The 24,243-nt window shown below is 44.5% G+C and overlaps 3 protein-coding genes across 6 annotated transcripts in view; 1 reads left to right on the top strand and 2 right to left on the bottom strand.

The window, feature by feature from the left end:
- Positions 1–24,243, bottom strand: part of LOC147488336 (uncharacterized) — a 30,656-nt gene that overhangs the window by 3,855 nt on the left and 2,558 nt on the right. For 3 of the 4 annotated variants that reach the window (XM_086570451.1, XM_086570453.1, XM_086570454.1), the window contains exons 3-4: positions 245–520; positions 76–102 (exon numbers count right to left, since the gene is read on the bottom strand). In XM_086570451.1, coding sequence (XP_086426577.1) covers positions 76–102; positions 245–252 — 35 coding nt within the window. In that variant the 5' untranslated portion in view covers positions 253–520. The remainder of the gene's footprint in view (positions 1–75; positions 103–244; positions 521–24,243) is intronic. The other variant, XM_086570452.1, reaches the window with a different exon arrangement.
- Positions 6,523–7,821, top strand: LOC147488338 (non-specific lipid transfer protein GPI-anchored 5-like). Its single transcript, XM_086570450.1, has 3 exons — positions 6,523–7,195; positions 7,326–7,385; positions 7,528–7,821. Exons 1-3 carry the CDS (start codon positions 6,883–6,885, stop codon positions 7,641–7,643), a joined length of 489 nt encoding a protein of 162 aa, XP_086426576.1. The 5' UTR covers positions 6,523–6,882; the 3' UTR covers positions 7,644–7,821.
- On the bottom strand, positions 17,279–19,348 carry LOC147488337 (uncharacterized). The gene has a single exon (XM_086574349.1). The coding sequence runs from the start codon at positions 19,346–19,348 to the stop codon at positions 17,279–17,281; it is 2,070 nt and encodes a 689-aa protein (XP_086430475.1).

Raw genomic sequence — 24,243 nt, 5'->3', positions numbered from 1 at the left:
TGCTTTAGTATATAGATAGTAGAAGTAGATGACATAATTTCGAAATAAAAATTTGATCAGCATAGTTTATATTACCTGGAGCTGCAACTGGAGCACCCAAGGCTGCATAAAAAGGGAACATCCAAGTTCAGTAATTCAGAAAGATGTCAATTCAGTTTGTTCACTAAGTCCTACAATTTGGCTTTTATAAAACCAATTTTCAGATGTCTAACAAAAACAATAGTGCGAGAATTGAATCATATACCTTTGCATTGGAGAGGCACACTACTACCATTACAAGCACGAGGAAGTGACAATGCTAGTGTTCGATTGATTGGTAACTGGAATGGAACATTTCCAGTGAGTATGAGACATGCACTATCAGTGCTAGCACTCGTAAGCGACTGTAGAGAGTTGCAACAACCGGGAGTAGGCGAAGTTGTGCTGCCATTAGTAATGAAATTCAAGCATGGAGCGAAACTACTGACCATAGATGCTGTGCAAGACGTGCTGCTCTGCCCATAAGCCGGCACAAACAGAACTGCCAGAACCCAGAGTGTTAGCATCATTATGTGCGCAACAAACTTGAAGCTAAATCCCTCCATTGAGAATGTTGAGAACAGTATAAGGAGAGATGGTAAGCTTGAAGGGAAAATCGATTGAAATGTGTTTGTTGTAGTATTGAAATAAGTAATCAAGAGGAGTTTTAATAGCTAAACTAGATGGCTACAAATTGAGCATGAGTAGCTACTGCTCTGGAGGGAGAAAAAAAAATCTGGTAGATTTTGAAGTTCACCAACTTTAACAAACTTATGGTAGAAACCAGTGTAATTATTTTCAATGTTTAGTGGGACATGTATTAGGTTTTGCAAACCAACGAACTCCCATCTGTTATTAGTGCCAGGTTGCATATATTCTTCTGTTGCATTGACCAACAATGATTCTCTTGGTATTTCATAACACTTCAGCACTAATAAAAATATGCAAGGTTTCTAGATAGCCATTGGATCCAAATGTTCTTTTCCTTCCTCTAGGCTTGGAAGCTACCACCAATCATGTTAAGGTGCCACAGCTAGCTGTGGTCAATATATGGCTTGATAATAATATGATAAACAGTGTTTTTTAGTTTATTTCTGTAAGCAATGAGGATTGAACCATTGAGGAAGCTAATAGAGCACAGAACACACTGGTCTGTTAATCTACAACAGCTCAAAGACTTGGAAGACTTGGTCTTATACAAGTGTCAGCAGTTGTGTGCTCTATTAGAAGCATACCCAATGATATGATGAACCGTACATTCCTTATTTTTTTGGTAAGTAATTAAAGCCATAAATGACTTATCTTCTAGTACTGATAATGGAAAGTAAAAACAAAGCTCTGACGAACTCCTCCTCTTAATACATGCTTTTAAAAACAAAGCTTTCGCGAGATTTGGGCTAATGGGCATGTTAATAGTATATGATCAACACAAAACAAGGACCAGAAAATCAAAATGGACAAGTGAACAAAACACGTATAGGGGGCATGACTTCCACCTCCTCCTCCCCAAAAAAGAAGAATAAAAACAAAGAAAGAGGGGGTTTCAGACTTTCAGAATCTGATAAATAAAGCGCAGATATTAATTTTTTTTCCTGATATAAGTTAAAAAGTAGGAAATTTCTACAACAAGAGGTTTATTTCGTTATGCTAACTTGGATTAATTTCTATGTCGTGTTTGAACATCTAAGTTCTTAGTTACTTACTTACTTTCCTATACATTTAGTTGTTTAACTGATCGAGAACTGTAGAAAGAGAGACAGTAAAAGTTAGGTCTCAAAGTAAGACCCATCTTCTATTTATAATAACAGAGTTACAGTGTACATAGGTTGGGCCCAAGTATAGGCCCAATAGGACTAATATTACAATACTCCCCTCGCCGGTGCGAAGATATCCAATAGACCCAGCTTGCCAATGGAAGAAATAAGATCGCCAGGTCCCATTTGGTTTTGGTAAGAGTATCGAACTGCGGCTTTAGTCCTAACAAAGGGCGGGGAGACAATCCCAAAGACTAACTTTCTCCCGCAGAAAATGCACATCAATCTCTATGTGCTTAGTCCGCCTTCATGTAGAATCGGACCGGTTAAATGGATGGCGGCTTGATTGTCATTGGTGAAGTCACGGATGATCCGTGACCGCGGCAAAACCAAGCTCTCCCAAAATAGATCGCGAACCACATAATCTCACAAGTGCCCAAAGCCGTGGGGCCACGATACTCACTTTCGGCCAGATGATCCGAGACAACAGATTGCTTCTCGGCTTTTCCATGAGATAAGGTGATTCCCACGAAAAAGCACATGCCCGGTAGTGGAACGATCGCCAATAGAACCTCCATAATCGTAATCGATTGTAGCATTCTAAGGGACCCCGTGAACCGCCGCATAGAAGAGACCTAAGCCGGGGCAAGACTTTAGGTATTTCGAATATGCTCCTCGCATCCATATGAGATTGACGTGGAGCATGCATGAATCGACTAACTCGCCACAAAGATAGGCAATGTCCGGGTCTAGTATTAACTAGATAAATAAGACGCCCAACGCTACCGATAAGTCAATGGATCGACAATAATGGTCCATCGCCTGCGCAACTAACCTACCGTTAGGGCACCATAGGAGTAGAAACCGGTCGACAACCCAAAGATCCCCGTATCGGTCGGAAGATCTAGAACATACTTTCGTTGAGATAAAGAGATTCCCTTGGGACTACGATGCAATCTCAATGCCAAGAAAGTAACGTCTGGACCCAAGTTTTTAACCTCAAAAGACTTTCGGCGGATTCCTTAATTTGTACAATGCCCGACGATCGCCTCTCTGTAATAATAATGTCGCCCACATATACAAGCAGATAAGTGCGCCCCTTGAGTTAGCCGAACAAACAATGTATGGTCCGAGTGGCACCTCGGTAAATCCATATCAGAGCACAACCTCGTTGAATCCATCGAACCGGTCGTGGTGATCTGCTTAAGCCCATATAAGGACTTACGGAGTCGACAAACTTTCCTAGCATACTCCCCTCACCACGAAAAGCCCGGTGGGGATCCATGTAAATCGTCTCCCGGATCTCCGCGGAAGGAAGGCATTCTTCACATCCAACTGATGAAGAGGCCAATCATAAGAGGCGACCAGGGAAATAAGAAGTCGAACAGATTTTAACTTGGCTACGGAGCAAAGGTCGCACCAAAGTCACGCCCGGTGCATTGTGGTAAATCCCTTTAGCAACCAAAGCGGGCCTTATATCGTTCAACCTGTACCATCCGCCAAGTACTTCATTGTAAAAACCCATTTGCATCCAACAGTATGAAGTCTTGGGAGGTAAAGCAACCATTTCCCAAGTCCGATTCGCTCAAGTGGTCGTCATCTCACCGCGATATGGCTACCCAATGTGGATCCGACAGAGCCTCGAACCGATCGCGGTATCCGAATAGAGGAAACCGAAGTCGATATGTCCGATAGGAAGCGGATACACCCGATAAAGAGACAAAGCTATGAATAGGATGGTTAGTGGGAAAACCGTATTTGTCTGGGGGATGCCTGGTCTGGAAGGAAATCGAGGGGGCTCAACAACAGGGAGAATCAACAGAGCAATCATGGGGAGTCAACAGTAGGAGCAATCACAAGGTGGGTAGATCACTAGAAGGTGAAGGAATGTTACCTGAGGCAGTGGGCAGAGCATGAGCATGAGCATGAGCATGAGCTTGAGGAGAAGTGCGACGAGTATACACCTGTAAAGGTTTAGTAGGAGGGACCACCAAAGGAGTATTAAAGACAGGAATAGGATAAACAGCGGAAGACGCCTCCTCTGGGGAAGACAAAGATTCCTGCACAGATGTATAAGGACCAAAATATGCACTATGCTCGACAAATGTGACATCCAAGGTATGATAGAGGCGACGACTAGGTGGATGATAACAACGATACCCCTCGACATGGGGAATACCCTAGAAAGACAATCGAATGGATTTATCATCCAATTTGGTTCGCGTAGGCCTTTTATCATGAACATAGCAAACACAGCCAAACACCCGGGGAATAATGGGAAACAGAACACGACTGGGGTATACAACTTGCAGAGGGGCCTTACCATTAAGAACTCTACTGGGTGTGCGGTTTCGAAGGTAGACAGCGGTAAGAACCGCATAATGCCAGTAGGACTGAGGAACATGCATACCTTGCAACAAACACCGAACTACATCCATAAGACTCCGATTTTTTCGTTCAGCAACACCATTTTGCTCAGGTGTATAAGGACGGTCGATTCTTTGAAGGATACCCATTGTAGTTAAGGCGGGCGACAAATTCGTTGGAAACATACTCCTTCGCATTATCAGACCGAAGTCCGCGAACCACGATATTGAACTGAGTTTTAATGAGTTGGAGAAACTGAGTGAAAATAGGGAGAACTTCAGATTTCTTGCGAAGTAAATAGATCCAAGTACACCGAGTATGGTCATCTATAAAGGTCACGTAGTACCTATGGCCAGAGAGGGTAGTCACAGGAGAAGGGCCCCAAACATCCGTATGAATCACATCAAACATACAAGGAGATCTAGAAAGGCGAGGAATATAAGAATTACGCACATGTTTAGACAAAGAACAAGTATCACAATGAAAAAGAGTATTTTTGCATGCTTTTATTAATTCAGGAAATAAAGTACATAGATACTTGAAGTTGACATGGCCCAACCGAGCATGCCAACTTTTCAAAGACTCAGCAGAAAACAAATAACGGCCTGACACAGGCAACACACTAGCATGCAAACTCGATACTGGTGGAACAGGTACTGGGACAAGGGGGGGATCTCCAAAGTAGTATAGTCCCGCATGCTCATAGCCCCTGCCAAAAATCTGCTTCGTACTCAGGTTCTGAAGATAACAAGAATGGGGTAAGAAAACAATGTAAGCGTTGATAATCTTTAGCAAGGCGACTAACGGACGGGCTAAGTGCTAAGTGAGGAACATGTAAAGGCCCGACTCTAAAAGAGATAGCGGGGGATAATCGAACAAGACTCTACGGGTAATAGTGGTGTATGAGCCATTCCCGCAAGCGGACATGATGTGAAAAGGGTGTGCTATCGACAATAATCTAGACTCACCAAATATATGATCATTTGCCCCGGAATCAAGGACCCAACCGGATGGGCGGGGAACTAATATGGAACGCAAAGAGGTGTACCGCGGGCGATCATGGCGAAGTACTAGATGTCCCCCACGTAGAGACATAGCATGCATAAGCCGATCAATCTGTCTTTGGGTAAAAGTCCCGGAATCCTCGAAACTCCCCCGAATGATGACTACCGAAATATCGCCAATAGCCGCAATACACGAGGTTTGTCGCCTCCTAAGCCCCTCGACCCCTCTTGGGGGACGAAGCTCGATGCAACCGATAGCAACTATCAATAAGGTGGCCACTGCCGATTGCAATGATCGCAAAAGCGTCCACGAAAGTGTTCCCGGATGGAACAAGAGAACGAAAAGCAAGCGAAGACCCTCGGGTCGAAAGTAGTAGCAACAAACGCCATCCGATCGCCAGTAAGAAGGCGGTGCATCGTAAAACCACGGAGAAGAAGTAATCCGAACACGACGCTCATGTTTCTCAATAATGGCATAACGCCTCACCAAGAGATGGAAGAGGTGCGAGATTGAGAACTTGAGCGAATGGCTTCAAAATCGAGTGAAGACCAATAAGGAACCGATGAACTCTGTTTTCCTCACGCTCAAGAGCCGCCATAATAGTAGGTGTCATACCGAGAATAATGGATAGGGAAGTGTAAGTAGAAAGCTCCTCCCACCGCTTCTTCAAGTACCCAAAGTAAGCTAAGACGAGAAAAAGAGCCCCTGTAGCCTGACCCAACTCACGGTAGAGCTCATAAATTCGAACCTCATTGTTTCGTAGTAGCATACATTTCGGAGAGAGAGAGCCCACAAACCATCAACAGCTCTCATAAAAGGTAAACATCTCATAGACATCCGGGCTCCGTAGAGTTGAACAACCAACTTAGAATCATACGGTTGGTCATGGACCAACTATTGTAGGTAGGGTCAGATTAATTGGACAAATCATCTTGTTGGGAACAAGCCAATCCATCTTCCCTTTGGCCCCAAAAATGTTTTAAACGTAAGCGAGCCCAAGAGTGGAAATTCAGCCCATTAAGAAGAGCGGTAGTAATTTTCTTGAAGAAGAGAAATTATTCAACAAGGAGACATCATCCGTACCTTTAGAGTCGTTATCCGTCATGATAAGGGATATAGTGCAAAGAATAGTACCTTGATGTGAGAAAAAGTTATAATCAGGAAACCTGCCGGAAAAATGTGATAAACGAGGAAACCTACCGAAAAAGCGTGATAAGCGCCAGGAAACCTACCGGAAAACAAGTAGGAGGCAAACCAAGTCGATTTCGGATGAGGATTTCATTTGGCGGGGTCAGCGCAATATCGTCGCTGCCGAGCAGAAGAAGAAGGAAGGGGTGGCGGCTAGGGTGGTGGTGGCTAAGGGTGGTGACTAGGGTTTGATCTCCTTACTTCTCTCTTTCCTGTTTTTTCCGATACCATGTAGAAAGAGAGACAGTAAAAGTTAGGTCTCAAAGTAAGACCCATCTTCTATTTATAATAACAGAGTTACAGTGTACATAGGTTGGGCCCAAGTATAGGCCCAATAGGACTAATATTACAATAAGAACCGTTAAAAGAGTAGGAGAAGTTGGCCAACCACATAAAAGCAATTTCATTTGGCTCTTCTTCACTATTCTTCCTTTTATATGCTAAACCTCTTCTCCTCCCTTCCCATCCTAAATCAGTCACTATTCTTCCTTTTATATGCTAAACCTCTTCTCCTCCCTTCCCATCCTAAATCAGTCAAAGCGCACTTAAAATGATTGAAATGACTCTGACAGCAATGCTCGTGACTATGCTTATTTGCACAGGAGCCGTAGCTCAATCATCGAGTTGCACAAATATGATTATTAGCATGTCGCCGTGCCTCAACTATATTACAGGAAACTCATTCACACCATCTTCTTCTTGTTGCTCGCAGCTTTCGAGTGTAATTAGCTCACAGCCACAGTGTCTCTGTCAAGTCCTCAACAGCGGAGGGTCATTAGGACTTAACATAAATCAGACTCTAGCTCTGCAACTCCCTAGTGCTTGCAGAGTCCAAACTCCACCTATTAGCCAGTGCAATAATGGTAAGATCTATCTCCGAGGTTTGATATTAACAAGATCCAGTTTGCCTTCTCATTCTGAAATACAATCTGGCAATATTAGTAGTATGAAACATTTCATGTTATAAACATTTTGTATGGTTCACTTAAGCAGCTGCTTCTCCAGCAGACGCTCCAGCAGGTGCATCAGATACTCCATCCGACTCAGTGCCAGGTACGATGTGTTGAAGAATTACTCTGAATTTCTATAATTTACAAAGGATACTACACTTGTCCCTTCAAAGTTCAAACCATTTCCTGCATGGATCAAATATATGTTCATAAACTAAAGTTCGTGTTTATAATCTTGCGTGCAGGAAATGGATTGAAGACTGTCCCAACAACACGTGGATTCATCAAACGCAAGTTCTGCCACATTGCCCTCTATTATACTCTTCTTCTTTCTCTTCATTGCATCATACGTTTAACCTGATATCTTTCCTTCCTAATACCTGCAGGAATAATATTGTTGTATTTTGCTTCTTCATTTTCTATTATATTCCTTGAATGTCGATATATTTTAGGTATTTATTCATTGGAGACCTCGTGTGGCCACGTGGGGTGTGATGGTTTGTTGTATTGAAATAAATAAAGACTCTTGAGTTCTAGTTCTCTTCGTTTCAGAGACACTTAAACCAGACAGTGATATTTGTAAGCTTTAGTTAAGATCAGCATAATACTTTAGAAGACAGTTAAAGAGGCTGTTGCTTGTAGCTGTGGATAAAATTACAAAAGAATCACCATTTTAGTATCAAGGATGAGATATATACTGCTATGGAATATCACTTAGCTTGGACTTATGGTGATAATCCTATGGAACGAAAACGTTTCAATACAGGCAATCAAGTAATATCAATAGGGATATCAATAATCCATAATCAATTTACACAGTGAAAAGCACGTTTTTATTCTTCTGAACCATCAAGGCATCTGTATACACTGTTATTACAACCTATAAGATCACTTGTCTCTTCTCCTTACTCTTGTCTCTCCTCTTTCTCTCTTCTTCTTCTTCTTCTTCTATTTATTTTTTTATTTTTTTATTATTATTATTTTTTTAAGTGGAAAGTTCATTGATATTGATAAAGAATTTTACAAATAATTAGGACAAGCGTGCAACAAGCTGCGCCGCAAGTCCTTTCTGAATAGCAAATCCTATTCTTCTAAAAACAAACTCGTTAGAACCAATTTGTCATAACATTCTTTGTCCATAACTTTACGGAAGTCTCTTGAGAAGCTCTCAATGATTGTTGTTCTAAAAACCAAAAGTGTCGAAACTAAGCGGAATGAAACAATCTTGGTTAGCCGTGCAAACTTCCTCATGCTTCTCCATCTTCCCCTGTCTGCCGCTGCTCTCTTAGTTTGCTCCCCCACCTCAAAGACTCCATTCCCAAGCCTTACCAGCGGGAGGCTCGGTTACATCAACACATGCATGTCTCCCCTCGGACCAAGTTGTATATCAATATATCAGTCAAAGTGTGGATCTTCCCTCATTCGGATCGGTGAGAAAATTCACAGAGCCTCATTCTTCACTTGTACCCAGCCCCTCCAAAATGCATCACATAAAATATCTCGACATGATCGTAGCCGGTATTTGAAACCTGGAAAATATCTACGATTTGTCTTTGCATGGTCTCCAAAAGCATCTAGTATACTCTTTTTGCAAAGCGGGGCATAGACCACCATCGAGTACAAAGGAATCATGAGGCGGTACGGAGAATAAAACGATACTCCAGCGGCGACATATCTTTGTCAAGTCCCCTCCATCGGAATAGCAAGTAGGAAGTCCTTTGCGTGTTCGACCGACCGCATATCCAATGACCGCTCGACGACGGCGGATAACACAAACTCCCTCTCAAGACCAACATCAATCTTACTATAGAATGCTTCCGCCAAAACTTTTTGTGGTTCGAGGGGACGGTAGCATTCGACCATAGAACCGAGGTCAAAATCGGGTAGACAAAGACTCATTGACCGCTAGCAACATCAAGAATCTCATCCAAAGGCACCGCCCACAACTCCTAAGAATGTGGTTATGAAGCTCGGGCGATATGACAAGCGGGAGGACATAAAAGCAAAAGTAGAGACATCGGTGGTAACAATAAATACCTAACCCACCTGGGGCGTAATGGGAGTGCCGATAAGCGCCAATCGCAAATCACCGAAGTTAGGACCATGAAATCCACAATGCCCGAAGAACAACTGCGGGAGATGCCGATCAAACGTCTTAGTTTGCCTCTCTAAAAAGGATGGTGGACAAGTCACGAATCGCCAAATACCAACTTAGAGAGCCCAACACAAGCACGTAAAGAGAGCTAACTCACAGCGTGGATCGCCTAATGTAGCTAAAGCGGTCCATCAAAGTCACAACCTTTTTTTCAACACAGCAAGGCAAGGCCCCGACAAAGGATGGATTAGTCGACCGCACCTCCAAGCAACCTAACTCCCCTGGCGAGGGCCGGGATAAATCTGAAGGAAAGAGACCGGGGTGGAGCGGCGTGGATCAATGATGGCCAAAAAGCATTTCAGTTTTAGCCACATTAAGAACCAGCCCATAAAAAGTCCTTCTTCCGAATCATACTCAAAGCCGCCGCCACGCTCGTATCTCCAATCGAGTCCCATCATCTAGATACCAAGCATGTAGCAACAATCGACAATAACCGGATGGATGAAAAAATCGGGGATGCAACACCGGCAAAAAAGAAGGGGACCCAAAGTGGTCGCCTTCTTTGGACCTTGATGGCAGACTATATGTAGCTATCCCCATATATAACCTCGCGGGTTGACAATACAAGTACTCAACCCGCGGGAAATAGGTAGGGCAACGGATCTGAAACCTCTCTCAACATAGTAGTCCGATCAACCATGTTAAAAGCATTCGAAAATCTACAAGCAAACATCGAAAGAGAGGTAATCATCCTTTGTTAGCATACACTATCGCGGTTTGGCGATGCAAAATAAACCGCACCACCGAAACACCAACCCCATCGCGAAAATCCTGCGCAAGTATCCTACCACATCTTGGGAAACTCCTTTCATTGCAATCTTAGAGACCAAACGGCGCCAAACCATCCCCCGACTATAGGGCCTAATACTATTATCCGGCGAGAAGTGGAGTAAAGCGGAACACTCATGAATGAATTTTAACGGTTGTGGACATCGTCCTCAGAACCAAAGATTCACCATGAGGGGTCAATGCATCTAGCAAATCGGGGCGATATGGGCTGCTGCGGTACTCATGGCATCCAACAAATGCCGAGCTCGAAGACCATCGACCACAAGAAGTACCGCCCGAAATGACCTAATACATGACAATAGGACATCTCTACCACTAAAGGAGGCTCAAAGAAAAAGGAAATCGGTCTCACGGTGTGGTTGTCCCATCGGGTGTTTCTCTTCTAATGCACATATAGTCTCCGCAGTATTGGAGGCAACTCCTGCTGATGATAACACTTTGACCGCTGCAGCAAAATGTCCATCAACAACTTTATGTAAAACAATGACGCATTACATTCCGGAGTGGAGGCAGATTTCCGTAAATTTGGATGAAGGAGACTCATTACGGACTCTAAGAGACGAAACATCCGCCGGGCTCATTCCATGTCGTCAAAGCATGGAGAATCTGTTTTTCTTTGAAAGTTTTTCCTAGTGCCGTAACGGCGTTTCGACGATTACGTGGTCGAGAAAACTTGCAGAGTGCAACACGGCAAGAGGAGGAGACGAACCCAAGACATAACTGAACTAGGATCAGTTGTAATATCCCAGAGAGCCGATTTCAGTGGCACGTGGTATACTTTTTACGGTTCGAAAAGGTATACAAAATGCATTATCCAGTAATTTCTCATTAAGAGAAAAAGGGACAACAAGCGGATCAAGGGTATCACCACCACCCCTCTATGTCGTGGATGCAAGATTTGTAGTGTCGGGCTTAGGAGGTGGCTGTGGTATGCCCACAATGAAACATGGGGATTCCCCATTCTCCAACAAAATAGGTGGTGGTATGATAGCATCTGGATGACGACACGGTATACCAAATGCGTGGATACCCGCATAACGACCACACATCCATTTGTCTATAGACTTTAAGGAATTCTCCAATAACAAATACAAATCACAATCATCCTTAAGTTCATCCCGTACCCTATCAATACTCAACCGACAACCCTACGTGTTGTTTATCAAAATCGTGAGAAAGTAGGGAATAGTAAAGCCATTCTCGTTAACCCCATTAGTGCATCCATGCGATCCGCGGAAGGGCAATGAACACGCGTTTCTTAAGAGGCGGGGACAATAGAACCGGAAGAAACAACTTTCTCCTTTCTCATATCCAAATCGGTCAACAACTTAACAAAACCCAAATCCAATCAAACAAAACCCAACATAAGCAAATCCCCAATCATCGGCCAAAACTACAAATCCCACACCTCATCCCATCAACACACAAAACCTAAACCAAAACCTCTCCGGATGTGAACAAACCATCCCAGAAAATAGTTTATCTCTGACAGCCACAAAAACCCAACGAATGAGTTCACCAAGGCAACACAAACCTAACGAACCTAATACTGGAGCTTCTCAGGTGTTTGGCGGTGGGGATATAGAGGTGTGGCAATAGTGTGGTGCTAATGAGGAAGGAGGGTAGTGGTTGTACTGGTGGCTGATGGTGTTGTGGTAATGAGGGAGGACTGGTTATGGACCAGAGAAGCGGAGTACAAATAAAAATCGGTGCTGCTGGTTTTGGTCCTGCTGGAAGTTGGCGGTGGAAGCAACAGGCTGTTGCTGATGGGAGGAGGTGGTCGGGGGTTGTGGTGGTGATTTGGAAGGTGATTCAAGGTGGTGCGGTGGCGGGGTGAGGTGATGGTGATGCAGCAGTAGCAAAGTTGGGTTTAGATCGGTGGAGAGGGTGGAGGATTAATGGTGTGGTGGCAGTTGGTGCTGGTGGGAGGTGGTTGAGAAGAAGGTTGAGAGACGCTGAAGACTAGTTGGGATTAGGGGGGAGGACGGTGGTGGTAGCTGTAGGCGGTGGTCGGGTTTTCATATCTGGGGTTTAAAGGAGGCGGTGGTGGCAGCGATGAGGTGCCATGTCGGGTGGTTTATGGGGGCGGCGGTGGGAGGTGGTGGCGAGGGTGTGGGCAGCAAGCGCGGTGCCGCAAGTTCTGAGGGAAGAAGAAGGTCGGAAGAAGAAAGTGAATAGTGCTGATTTTTTTTTTTTTTTTTTTTTTTTTTTTTATTTTTTTATTTTTTTTTTTTACATCTCTTTCTCCCTTTCTAACCTCTCCTCTCATCTGGTTCGTCGATCTTCTCTCATCCATTGTCCCCTCTCTCTCCACGTATCGCGACAGTTATCTTGCAGTTATAATTCCGCTCTCTCTCTCTCCACGTCTCGCAGCAGTTCCAAAACAGTTAGGATACCGCGAATCTGATCCCATGCAACCTGTCCCCCCATACTATACCACATCCGGTTCCATTGTCACTACTAACCTCCTAGGTTATGAATACGACCCATACAGATGCCCTCTCTCGGTCTTATTGATGGTCCGCGAACAACTATGGGGTCGAGAACTAACATTTCTCATCTCATACACCTTTCGCGGTATACCTCTTCTCTGACACTGCCACTCTGCCCCCATATCTTTTCTCTCCCAGCACGTGTTCCACGTGCTCCCTCTTTATTGCCATGTGAAAATACGACACACGCACATCATATTCTGCCTCTTCGAAAATCGAGATTCCACGTGTCACACTTTCCTTGGTTCTTTTGTTGGCTATTCCCTTTTTGCCCCTGCCCCTTCAAATCCCGCTCAAACCTCTCTCTTCTCTCAAAACCCCCAAAACCCCAAACCCTCACCAATCTTTTCAACTTCCTTCCCTTCAACTCTTTCCAACTTCTTCCCACTGTTCTTCCCTCTGGTAGCTCTCCAGCACTGTTCGTGTTCTACGACCTCCGTTGTCTTGGCTCCCTCTTATCGCAGGTTCGTCTTCCCCTTCTTATTTGTTTTCCTTTCCTCTCGTTATTTGTTTTAATTGTTTTTTTTGGTGTGCTGCTTCTTCATCACTTTCTTCTTTTCTAGAATTGCAAACCTTTCTTTTTGTAAACTCCTCTTAGCACTGGTTCCATCATGTCTGGATCGGAATCGGAGGATACCTCCGCCACCAAATCCTCTGCCACCAAATCTGATAGATCTGAATTGTCTACCCCTAGATCTAGCCATCCCTCCGCGGAACGATCTGAATCCCCAGCTTCTGATTCCACTGACCCTATCGCTGTTCCATCTACTTCTGGGAGGAAACCTTCTCTGCCTCCCCCACCATCCTACTACTGCAGACCCAACTTAGATGCCGTTAAAGCCGCTTATGACATACCTAGTGACGTTATTCTAGAACATGTGTTTGGCGTCACCCACTTTCCTCACTTGGTAACACCGCGCCCCGGTTATCTGCCGCCATCTTGTAGGCCGGATAGGGGCTGGTTTCGTTTTCCTTAACTCTTCTTAACGTCGAGGTCTGTAACCATTTCAACATTCCTCCGTGCCAAGGCATAGGTAACTTCTGGCGTGTTATGTATGCCGCCAACTATTACAATGAGACCCACTCCCCTAAAATCCAACTCCGCGATATCCTTGCTCACTTCTATATAAAGAAAAGCACTAAACTTGGGAGTGTGGGATACCAATCCTTCTGCACTATTCCACAAAAGAAGTCTTTTATTCTTCACATCACCACTTCTGACAAGGTGTGACACCACTATCCGTTGTATGTGTCTGGGAGTTTTTTATCCGCGGACCTCCCTTCGGAAGTTTCTCTGAGGTATCTCCATTTACTTACGAGTGGTAAGTAAGCCATTTTGAGTCGCAGTATTTATGTCCCACTTGTTTGTAATTTGTCTTTATTCTTGGTGATATAGGTTGGAGACCCAATTCGCGATCACAGATATACAACGACGTTTCATCAGAAATCTTCCAATCCCTTCGCGAACTTGGATGCGCACAGTGTGAAGTCCTCGGCATTGATCCAGAAAAGGCCAATCCTCTCTTACTTGACCCTTCTCTAAAAGACATTGGCAAATACCAAGGCCCACTCTATCACCTACCGCCCCCCAAAGAAAGAAAGTCAAAACCTTCCCCACCTCAAAAAAGAAAATGTCCAGCTCACAAGTCCTCCAAATATACCACCAAAATTTCTCATTCACGAGCTGTTGCCCAACGTGCCGCTGCTGCTAAAGCTAAAACTATTGCTGACACCCCTCCTCCTTCGTACTTACGTGTGGCTGAGTGGGAAGACGATTTTGCCTATACTTCCTCTCCCCCTTCTGCTACCGCTATGGACGTGAACAAATACAAGCTTTGGGACAGCGACTCTAATGGCGATGCGCCTGTTGAAGTTTCAAACAAGAGTCCTCCAACGAAGAAGGCCAAAACTACTTCCACTTCTCATCCCCCACTAGTACCCTCGCGATCGATCCTTTTCGATGTACGCTATCCCCGGCGCCGCCATAGATAGGACCCACTTCCAGTCGGTCCCTTAACATCAGGCCCAGTCGAAGTTTGGCAACCCAAATTCAAGGCCAGGGATCGCGATGTTACTACTCGAGACTCAGTTTTGGAAAATCCAGCTGTTGCCGCATCTTTGTTTTTCAGCTCTCATCTCCCTCGGGATCAAGCCTATGGAGATTCTGGCACTGTCGCGTCTCATGGGGCCTCCATTTACACTAGTTGGGGAAAGGTGCATGCTTTTAATGTTACTCTCTCTTTATCCGTTTTACTACCTTTTATACCCAATATGTCTGCAGCAACTGAGTCTGGATATCAGCTATGTGTTGCGCGGCCTAACCAGCACTGTGGAGAATCTGGAGGCTGCGAAGCAGAAAAATCATGGCCCTGATGGCTGGAAGGCCAAGTATGCTAAGCTGGAGAAGGAAAGGGACGATTCGCGGATCGTGGCACTCAAGGCCCACAAGCAGCTCCAGGTGGCCGAGGACATGCACCGCGACTACATAGCGGGGGTCAATTCAAAACTGGAAAGCCTCAAAGCGACAGAGAAACTTGCCACTCAAGCCGCTGTAGACAAGGCTTTGAAAGAAGCCGCGGAGCGATTCCGGGGTCTAGCTGCAAAGAAGATAGCTCGTGAATTGCAACAACAACTTGATCAGCTTACCGCTGATGGCCGTCTTCTTCCACCGCCGCCTCTAGTTGCAGATACACCATCTTTGGTACCATCGACCGCGCCTCCTGAGACTGCTGAGACCACTACCCCTGATGTGACTACTCCCATTACTAATGTTGACACCTCTCCAGTTGAATTGGACGAAGACAACAACACCGCTGTTGGTGAGGAGGCAAATATCGCTTCGGGGAAGAAGGGAATCTTGAACCTCGGTGAGGTAACATGTCTTTGGCTTTCTTTCTTTGCCGCTTTTCTATTTGACTTGTAATTTCTTTGTCGGAACAACTATCTTTTGTATGTGTTTGGACAAATACTTCATCGACCCACTACATTTGCGTAGTAGGTGCCAATCAAACTTGCGTTATACTCCATTTGCACTTTCAATTACCATTTGTCATAATTTCAGATTTCGCCCTTCTTTCGATTCGTTATGCATTGTCATAATCTATTAGAAAATTTAATATGAATATCCTTTTCATAATCTTTGAAGGGGCTATCTTGATTTTCATCCAAGTTGTTTGCACTCATTTCCCCTACAGACTTAGTTAGCTGTGAAGCCAACTAGGATTGCCCCCAAGTTGTCTACCACCGCGAAGGGATTAATCCCCTCTTTCTCTTTGGCTAGCTGTGAAGCTAGATGGGGGTGGCTCAATTTGCCCCGGTTTGATTTGGACGTCTGATCGGTCCGTGAAGAACTCTTCCCCCTCTCTCTATACATTCTGTGTTGCGTTTCGATTTGATTGACTTGGGGTTGCCCCGGTTTGATTCGGACTTGATTCAAAGCGAAGTCCTCTCCCCCTCTCTTTTATACAAATTGTGAAGCTATTTCGTTGGGATTGCCCCGGTTTGATTCGGACTTGCAGTCCGGACGAAGGACTCTTTGCTCTCTTTTGTACGGTTGTATTCAGAAGCTTATTCGGGTTACCCCGGTTTGATTCAAACATAAAGTCCATTTTGCGAAGGGCTCATTCCCCCGCCTTTTATTTGAAGCTTTTTGTGAAGCCCCTATTTTGATTTGGGGGTTGCCCCTATTCTGATTCGGACGTCGCGCCCCATTTTGATTTGGACGGTGCAACCCGGGCGGCTCTTCCCCCCTCTATCTAAACGGTGTGAAGCTTGTTGAGAAGTTATGTTCGTTCCAAAATTGATAATTATTATCTACCGCTGATTCGATTGAAAGAAGTGCATGTTTATTTCACAGACGTAATAATAAACAATACAAATAGTGCACTATTTTAAGCTCTTTCTTACATCTGCCATACAAAAATACTAAGTACAGACTCTAGACATGGAACGTTTTTAACATTCTGACATTCGACGGCCTTTCTATCTTTGCCCCTGTCGTAGTCTGTAATCCATAAGTTCCAGAGTTACCCTTCTTACTAATGACATAGGGTCCTTCCCAGTTTGGACCCAACTTTCCTTCGTTTTCTTTCTTGGTGGCGGGAGTAACTTCCGCAGCACGAGGTCCCCACACCGCGAAAAACTCCAGCGGCTTTACTCGTTTATCATCGCTCTCTGTAAAGTCCGATGGTATTCCTCCAACCGAATATGAGCTATCTCTTCTTTCTTTCGACAAGATTCAAATCCATGACTAATATTTTCTCATTCATGCCTCCTTCAACAGTACACGGGTTCGGTTGTGGATTCTATCATTTCCACTGGTATGACGGCCTCTACACCGTACGCCATTGCGAATGGGGATTCATTAGTGGATGTTCTCGGTGTGGTTCGATATGCCCATAGCACATGACTTAACTCGTCTGCCCAAGCACCCTTTCTCTCCTCCAACTTTCGCTTTAAATTGTCTATTATTATTTTGTTGGATGCCTCTGTCTGTCCATTTCCCTCAGGGTTGTAGGGGGCCGAGAACCTTTGCTTTACTTTAAACGCCTGTAAAAAGTCTCAGACCTTTCCCTCGGTAAACTGAGTTCCGTTGTCCGCGATTACTGTATGTGGCAGCCCGAACCTGCATATGATATTCTCCCACAAAAACTTCTTCATGTTTTCTTCTTTAACTTGTTGTAAAGCCACGCCTTCTACCCATTTGGTAAAATAGTCAGTAGCGGCTAACAGAAATCTCCTCTTACCGCTCGCCATTGGTAGCGGTCCTACAATATCCAGTCCCCACATGGCGAACGGCCATGGGCTGAACACATTATGCAATGGCTCAACTGGTGAGTGTATGAATGAAGCAAATCGTTGGCATTTCTCGCATTTCTTGGCGTACTCTGTGGCATCTCTTTTCATATGGGGCCAAAAATACCCTTGTGATATCAACCTATGAGTTGTAGTTCGTCCTGCAGAATGACTACCGCAATCTCCTTCGTGAACCTCTGCCAGAACCTCTTGTGCCAGCGGCGGACCTATACATTTAAGCAATGGTCCGTTGAAATTTCTCCTGTATAGTGCCCCTTCTAGCAATGTGTACCTCTGACTCAACTGTTCCATCCTTCGTCTGTCCTGTTTATTCTCTACCTCTACTCCCTTTAAGAAATTCTTAATCGGTGTTATCCAACCCTGATCTCCCTCGGTAATGAGCAAAACCCCATCCTCATCTGATGTACTTGGTTTGCTCAACACTCTAACTTCAATAGACCGACCCTCTGATCCGGGTAGGACCGCCGCCACATAAGCCAAAGCATCGGCATGTCTATTCTCTCCGCGGCCCAGATGAGCAAATTGTATTTTGTCAAACTCGCTTGCCTTTCGCTGTAGGACATCAAGGTATTTCGCCATCCGAGGGCAGCGAGCCACAAACCCTCCATTCACCTGACAAACTACCAAATTGGAATCTGAGTAAACAGACAACTCCTTCACCCCCAGATCCTTGGCCAAGTCTAATCCAGCTATCACAGCTTCATATTCAGACTCGTTATTTGAAGCCGCGAATCCCAATTTCATAGATAGCTCAAGGCGATTGTTCTGAGGAGTTACTAACACGACCCCTATTCCATTTCCTGTATCTATAGCAGAACCATCCGCGAAAACTCTCCACCCATTGTGCATATCCCAAGGATCCAAAGGATCGCTACTGACCTCCCCTTCAGATTCCATTGCCATTTCCTCTCCCCAAGTGGGATCCTCTGCCGGAAATTCAGCCAGAAACTCCGCCCACGGATTATTGCCTTTTTCATTTATTCGACTTGGTATGTAATCTCGTAAAGAACCGAAAGCAATACCGCCCAGCTTAAGCATCCTACGACTACCGGCCTTCAACCCTTGTCTGAGAGGCAAATTTGTTACTACCACTACAGAATGAGCTTTGAAGTAAGGCTTTAATTTAAGAGCTGAAAATATCAGAGCCAAAACATACTTTTCAATCCTTCTGTACCGGGTCTCTGCATCCAGTAAGGTTTTGCTTTGAAAGTAAACTGGCCTTTCTATCTTGTCGATCACCCTCACCAGAACTGAACTGATAGCGTACTCGCTAACACCCAGATACAAATGTAGCTTTTCTCCCTGTTCCGGTCGTGAGAGCAAGGGTGCCTGCCCGAGGTAGCTTTTCAACTCTTGAAAGGCTCTTTCGCGTTCCGCGGTCCAATAGAAATCAGGAGTTTTTCTCAGCAAGCGGTATAGAGGCCGACATTTGTCCGACGACTTGGAAATGAATCTATTAAGGGCGACAACTCGTCCAGCCAGTCGTTGTACTTCCTTCACATTCTGCGGAGAGGGCATCTCAATCAACGATCGAATCTGCTTTGGATTTGCCTCCATTCCGCGGTGTGTGACTATGTAGCCCAGAAACTTTCCTGAAGTTACCCCAAATGAGCATTTCTCGGGATTGAGTTTCAGTTTATGCTTGCGCAGTGTGCCAAAAGTTTCATGGAGGCCTTCTAAGTGTTCCTTTTCCGACATGCTTTTTTCCATCATGTCGTCAATGTATATTTCTATCCCCTTTCGAATCTTGCCTTCGAACATCTTTTCTCCCAACCGCTGAAAGGTAGCACCCGCATTCTTTAAGCCAAAAGGCATCCTGGTGTAACAATAGGTACCACCCTCCACCACAAAGGTGGTTTTCTCCTGATTTGGTCCGAACATCGCGACCTGATTGTATCCCATCGATGCATCCATGAAGGAAAACACCTTGTATCATGCCGTTCTATCAACTAACTCATCCACTCGGGGCATAGGATAACAATCTTTCAGGCATTCCTTATTGAGGTCTGTGAAGTCAACACACATTCTAACCTTGCCGTTCTTTTTCGATACTGCGACCACATTAGGCAACCACTCTGTAAACTCCACCTCCCTTATTATCCCAGCCCCCTTCAGCCGTATAACCTCTTTGCGAATCCCTTCAGCGTATTTGGGCCTTATGCTTCTCATTTTCTGTCGCACTGGCTTAGCATCTTCATTCATATGCAGACGATGACAAGCATACTCTGGGTCTAAGCCCGTGATATCCTCGATTACCCATGCAAATATATCGGTATTGTCCGTCAGAAACTGCACCAACTTACCGCTTCCATTCCTCGGCAAGTCAGCTCCAACCGATGTAAACTTTTCCTCATCTCCCCTTTGAGGTTCACTACCTCTAACTTCGTCAGCGTTTTCGGTCCCAGCGGAGGCTAGTACCTTTCTATTTCCGCTGCCCCTTGTAATTGCTATGCTGATCCTGGTTCGTTTGACGACCCCTCCCCTTTTGTTCCGCGGACCATACCTTTTACAGTAACTTGATGGATATTCTCTCATACGCTACTTGTCCCCCTTATTTCATTATGTCCCCATTAGTAGGGAAGCAGATCACTTGATAAAATGTCGAGGGGATGGCCTTCATTTCGTGGATCCATTTTCTCCCTAGAATGGCATTATATTGAGAACTTGAATCCACCACCATAAACCTGGTGAATACCGTTGTCGGACCAGCTGTAACCGGTAGCATCAATTCCCCCATGGGCTTTGTCATGCTGTCATTGAACCCATACATATTAGTTTGAGGTGCTTTTAACTGATTTTTTCCGATATTCATCTCCTCCATCGCCCTTTAAATAACAAATCCATCGAGCGCGCGGATCTATCAATACTCTCTTTACCGGATAATTGTCCATTGCTATAGTAATTACCAACGCATCCAAATGCGGAAATCTGACTCTAAGTCTTTTGGGGTGAACCTTATGCTTTCCTCACTTTCTTTGCTCCATGAAATTAACGCGGTATGCTTACCACCGCATTTACTTGTTGTAAACTTCATTTGTCTTTCTCATCTTTTCTCGGTGTGCATTTCTTCCGGGGTTTCTCCACTAAAGATGACATTGATGGTACATAAAATTCTAGTCGTGGCACCCCTCTCTTCTGGTGAACCTCTGCTGCGACAAACTCCCCCGAGCATCTCCTTTTCTATCATTCTTTCCACCAACAATTTCAATGCATAACACTCATTCGTGGCGTGAATCGATGATTTTATGATACGCGACAAAATGGTTTTCCCTTCTATCTCCACGGGTGTATTTCGTGGACCCTCAAATCGCCGCCCTTTAATCGTGGCAAGATTTCCTCTAAGGGCTGTTGAGTGGAGTGCATTCGATTTTCCATGCGGGTTCCTCCGGATATCCCTTCGGCCGCGGTCTCCCGTCCTATCCGGACCTCGGCCCTCTCCTCCTTTGTACGCTCCTTTCTCTCTTTCCTCTATCCTACTCTTTCCCTTGCTGACATCTCGGTCGACGGTCTGCACTGTTTTCCCTGATCTCTTCTGTTCTTTCGCATTTCTATGCATTATGTCCTCGTAGCGTATGTATTTTTCTACCTTCGGATACAGAGCATGCAAAGAAGTGATTTCGATTTTGGAAACCGACTCATGAACTCTAGTTCCCGCCCTCAAGCCGTGCTGGAAGGCTATGACCGCGGTATGTTCCTCCAAATTTTCCACCCGCAATGTCTCATCCTTGAACCTACACAGAAACTCTCTCAATGACTCCGCGGACCTTTGTTTTATGTTGAACAGAGCTGCGATGTCAACCACCCTTCTTTTCTGGTGTATAAAGTGATCAACAAACGCGCGCTCCAGTTCTTCAAACCTTTTGATGCTCCGTGAAGCCAACCTGTACTACCAATCGGAGGCTCCCCCCTTTAGACTGGCGGGAAACATCATGCAGCGAAGCCCATCATATTTATTCTCCTGCCATAACAGCATTTGTTGCCGAAAATGGTGCAAGTGATCCGTCAGGTCTCCCTTTCCATCATACCTCTCAAATCTTGGCTGGGTGAACCTTTTAGGCACTTTCGAATTCCATATTGAATCTACTAGTGGATTTTTGTTGAGGCTTGCCACCTCCTTCTGCATAGCGCTCTGGTTCGCTTTTTCTGCTGCGCGGTTCATCTCCCTATCTTTCTCAATCATCGCCTGTACTACCTCCAATGTGATACCCACCGTTTGTTCAGCCTCCTGTGGCGGGTATTCCTCATTCTCCCCCTCCACTTCGCTGTTTCGATGATCATTCCGCCCCGTTTCACCATGTGTAATCTCTCTCTCTTTCCTTAATTCGTCATTCTCAGTCCGTAACCTAACTATTTCCTCCTGGAGAAGTCTGGTAGCGTCCGCCGCCGCGTTAGATACTTCTTCCTCTCCTACCCCTTCTTCTCCTACCCTTTCCGCTTCCGTGTTCTCTGTTTCCTCGGCTGTTTCTCTAACCATTGCTTTCTTAGGTCTCCCTACTCCCTTTTTCACTATAGTAGCCATTTTCTCTTCGTGTCTCCACAGACGGCGCCAAAATGTATACACTGTTATTACAACCTATAAGATCACTTGTCTCTTCTCCTTACTCTTCTCTCTCATCTTTCTCTCCTCTTCTCTTTTTTTCTTTTATTTTTCTTTTTTCTCTATCTTTTTATATCTCTTTCTCCCTTTCTAACCTCTCCTCTCATCTGGTTCGTCGATCTTCTCTCATCCATTGTCCCCTCTCTCTCCACGTATCGCGGCAGTTATCTTGCAGTTATGATTCCGCTCTCTCTCTCTCCACGTCTCGCAGCAGTTCCAAAGCAGTTAGGATACCGCGAATCTGATCCCATGCAACTTGTCCCCCCATACTATACCACATCCGGTCCCATTGTCACTACTAACCTCCTAGGTCATGAATATGACCCATACAGCATCAATCATATTTCGGGATGGAACAAATTTTTTTTTGAAAAAAAAACAGTAGCGGGAGATTTAACCCAATAGAGGACAGAATGCAGTAGTGTATGATACATTTTTTGACGCATACCACACGAAGTAAGTGTACATCTAAAATGGAAAGGTAACACAAGAAACCAAGTCAGCAAGGTCCAACAGGAGTTTCACAAAGGTGGCCATATTATTCTATATATGTGAGTCACAAATATCAGAGTAAATTACTGAAAAGAAAGATTTATGAACATCAAATGCAGGTTAAGAAGGGTACAAGATTTTGTATATGGAAGAAGGTTTTACATCGACATTTTTCTATATGAACAAATATAAGCTCACATCTCTCCTGTTGCTTACGTCTGGCTTAGCGTTAGGTAATTCGGCTTGCATGGTTGCCGTGCAATTGGTAAAAGGCCTTTCTAAAACACCGAGTTCAACACCCTGCACATTCTCAGGTCAGGGATCCCGTTTTCGGATCTTCAATGACCTACAACAAATTTTATACTGTGTATTGCCATCCATCCATTTCCAAACTTACATCCGTTGTCCATTCAATTATTTAGCCCAATGTCATTTCAGGAAAATCAAAGTTCACCTTTTTTGATGTTACATATTCCGTCCCGATGATTTGAGGACATATATGCACATTAATAAGGTCTGTGTATATGGTTTACAACATTTTACAACAGGCGCTTGTTTGCGCCTATCAACTGACTCTATTTCCTGGCAGTTGGCAAGACTTTCTGGTAGAACGACGTGCCTATCCACTGACTCTACTTCCTGGCGGTTAGCAAAACTTTACAGTAGAACAAATTGCTACGCTTCACTTCATTCTGAAGTACTTGGGAATTGGGATGACTGGTTAGTATCATTTGGTAACAGTCCAGACTGAAGCTCGACAAAGAGAGGGCAGGAACAGAAATTTAACAAAGAATAAGAAAACTTACACTTGAATTTCTGCCAACGGTAAGACCAAAAAGGAAGTCGAAAAATGAGAAAGCTCTTATGTTGAAGAAGAAAGCAAAGAAATCAGTAGAGAGGAGAACTTGTCCTTGGCGAAAAAAGCTGTTGAAAGTTATGCTGCAGACTCCCATTACGGCATTACCGCTTATAACATGATTCAATCTCACGTGTGGGACACCATTGGATGTTGCTGTTGCACTCGGATTGTTAATCTCAGAGATGAGTGAAGATCGATAAGGAAAATTAATCACTTGCAGTGCATCTCCTCGGCTACACAAGATTGAATGCCAAGATCTTCGTTCCAAAACATCGTTTGTGGAACCCATGGAATGGGGATTGAACACAGATTTCCAGAAGGTTTTCGATTTGATCCTTAAAGTAGCCATTGAAGGAAAGCTACGTGAAAAACATAATTAAGAGGCTTTTCGTGTTCAGCGATATGGAATTTGATCAAGCTTCTGCCAACGATTGGGAAACCGATTACAAAGTGGTACAGAGGATGTTTCAGGAGAATGGATTTGCATCAGTGCCTGAAATTGTGTTCTGGAATCTCCAAGATTGGAGCCCAGCCATCACAAAGGAGTGGCAGTGGATAGTGGATTTTCCAACAGTTCAATTAGTGAAAGTGTTCTTGGAAAATGATGGGGTTGTGAACCCTGTGGATATTATGGAGAAGGCTATTGCTGATCCTGAACATGAGAAACTTGTTGTAGTGGTTTGACTAATGAACAATGGTATCAAATATAGAATGAAATAAATAATTAAGCTACAGATGAAGATGTTTCATGTTTGTATATAT

The sequence above is a fragment of the Coptis chinensis genome, chromosome 7 (assembly GCF_015680905.1).
Source record: "Coptis chinensis isolate HL-2020 chromosome 7, ASM1568090v1, whole genome shotgun sequence".
NCBI lineage: Eukaryota > Viridiplantae > Streptophyta > Magnoliopsida > Ranunculales > Ranunculaceae > Coptis > Coptis chinensis.
This window is presented reverse-complemented; position numbering and strand designations above follow the sequence as displayed.

Bases quoted from the DNA above. Each gene is read 5' to 3' on its own strand.
- LOC147488338 (XM_086570450.1), top strand. From the start codon at position 6,883: ATGATTGAAATGACTCTGACAGCAATGCTCGTGACTATGCTTATTTGC. The intron at 7,196-7,325 runs GTAAGATCTATC...TCACTTAAGCAG, and splicing joins TATTAGCCAGTGCAATAATG to CTGCTTCTCCAGCAGACGCT. The intron at 7,386-7,527 runs GTACGATGTGTT...TCTTGCGTGCAG, and splicing joins TCCATCCGACTCAGTGCCAG to GAAATGGATTGAAGACTGTC.
- LOC147488337 (XM_086574349.1), bottom strand. From the start codon at position 19,348: ATGCCTTTTGGCTTAAAGAATGCGGGTGCTACCTTTCAGCGGTTGGGA.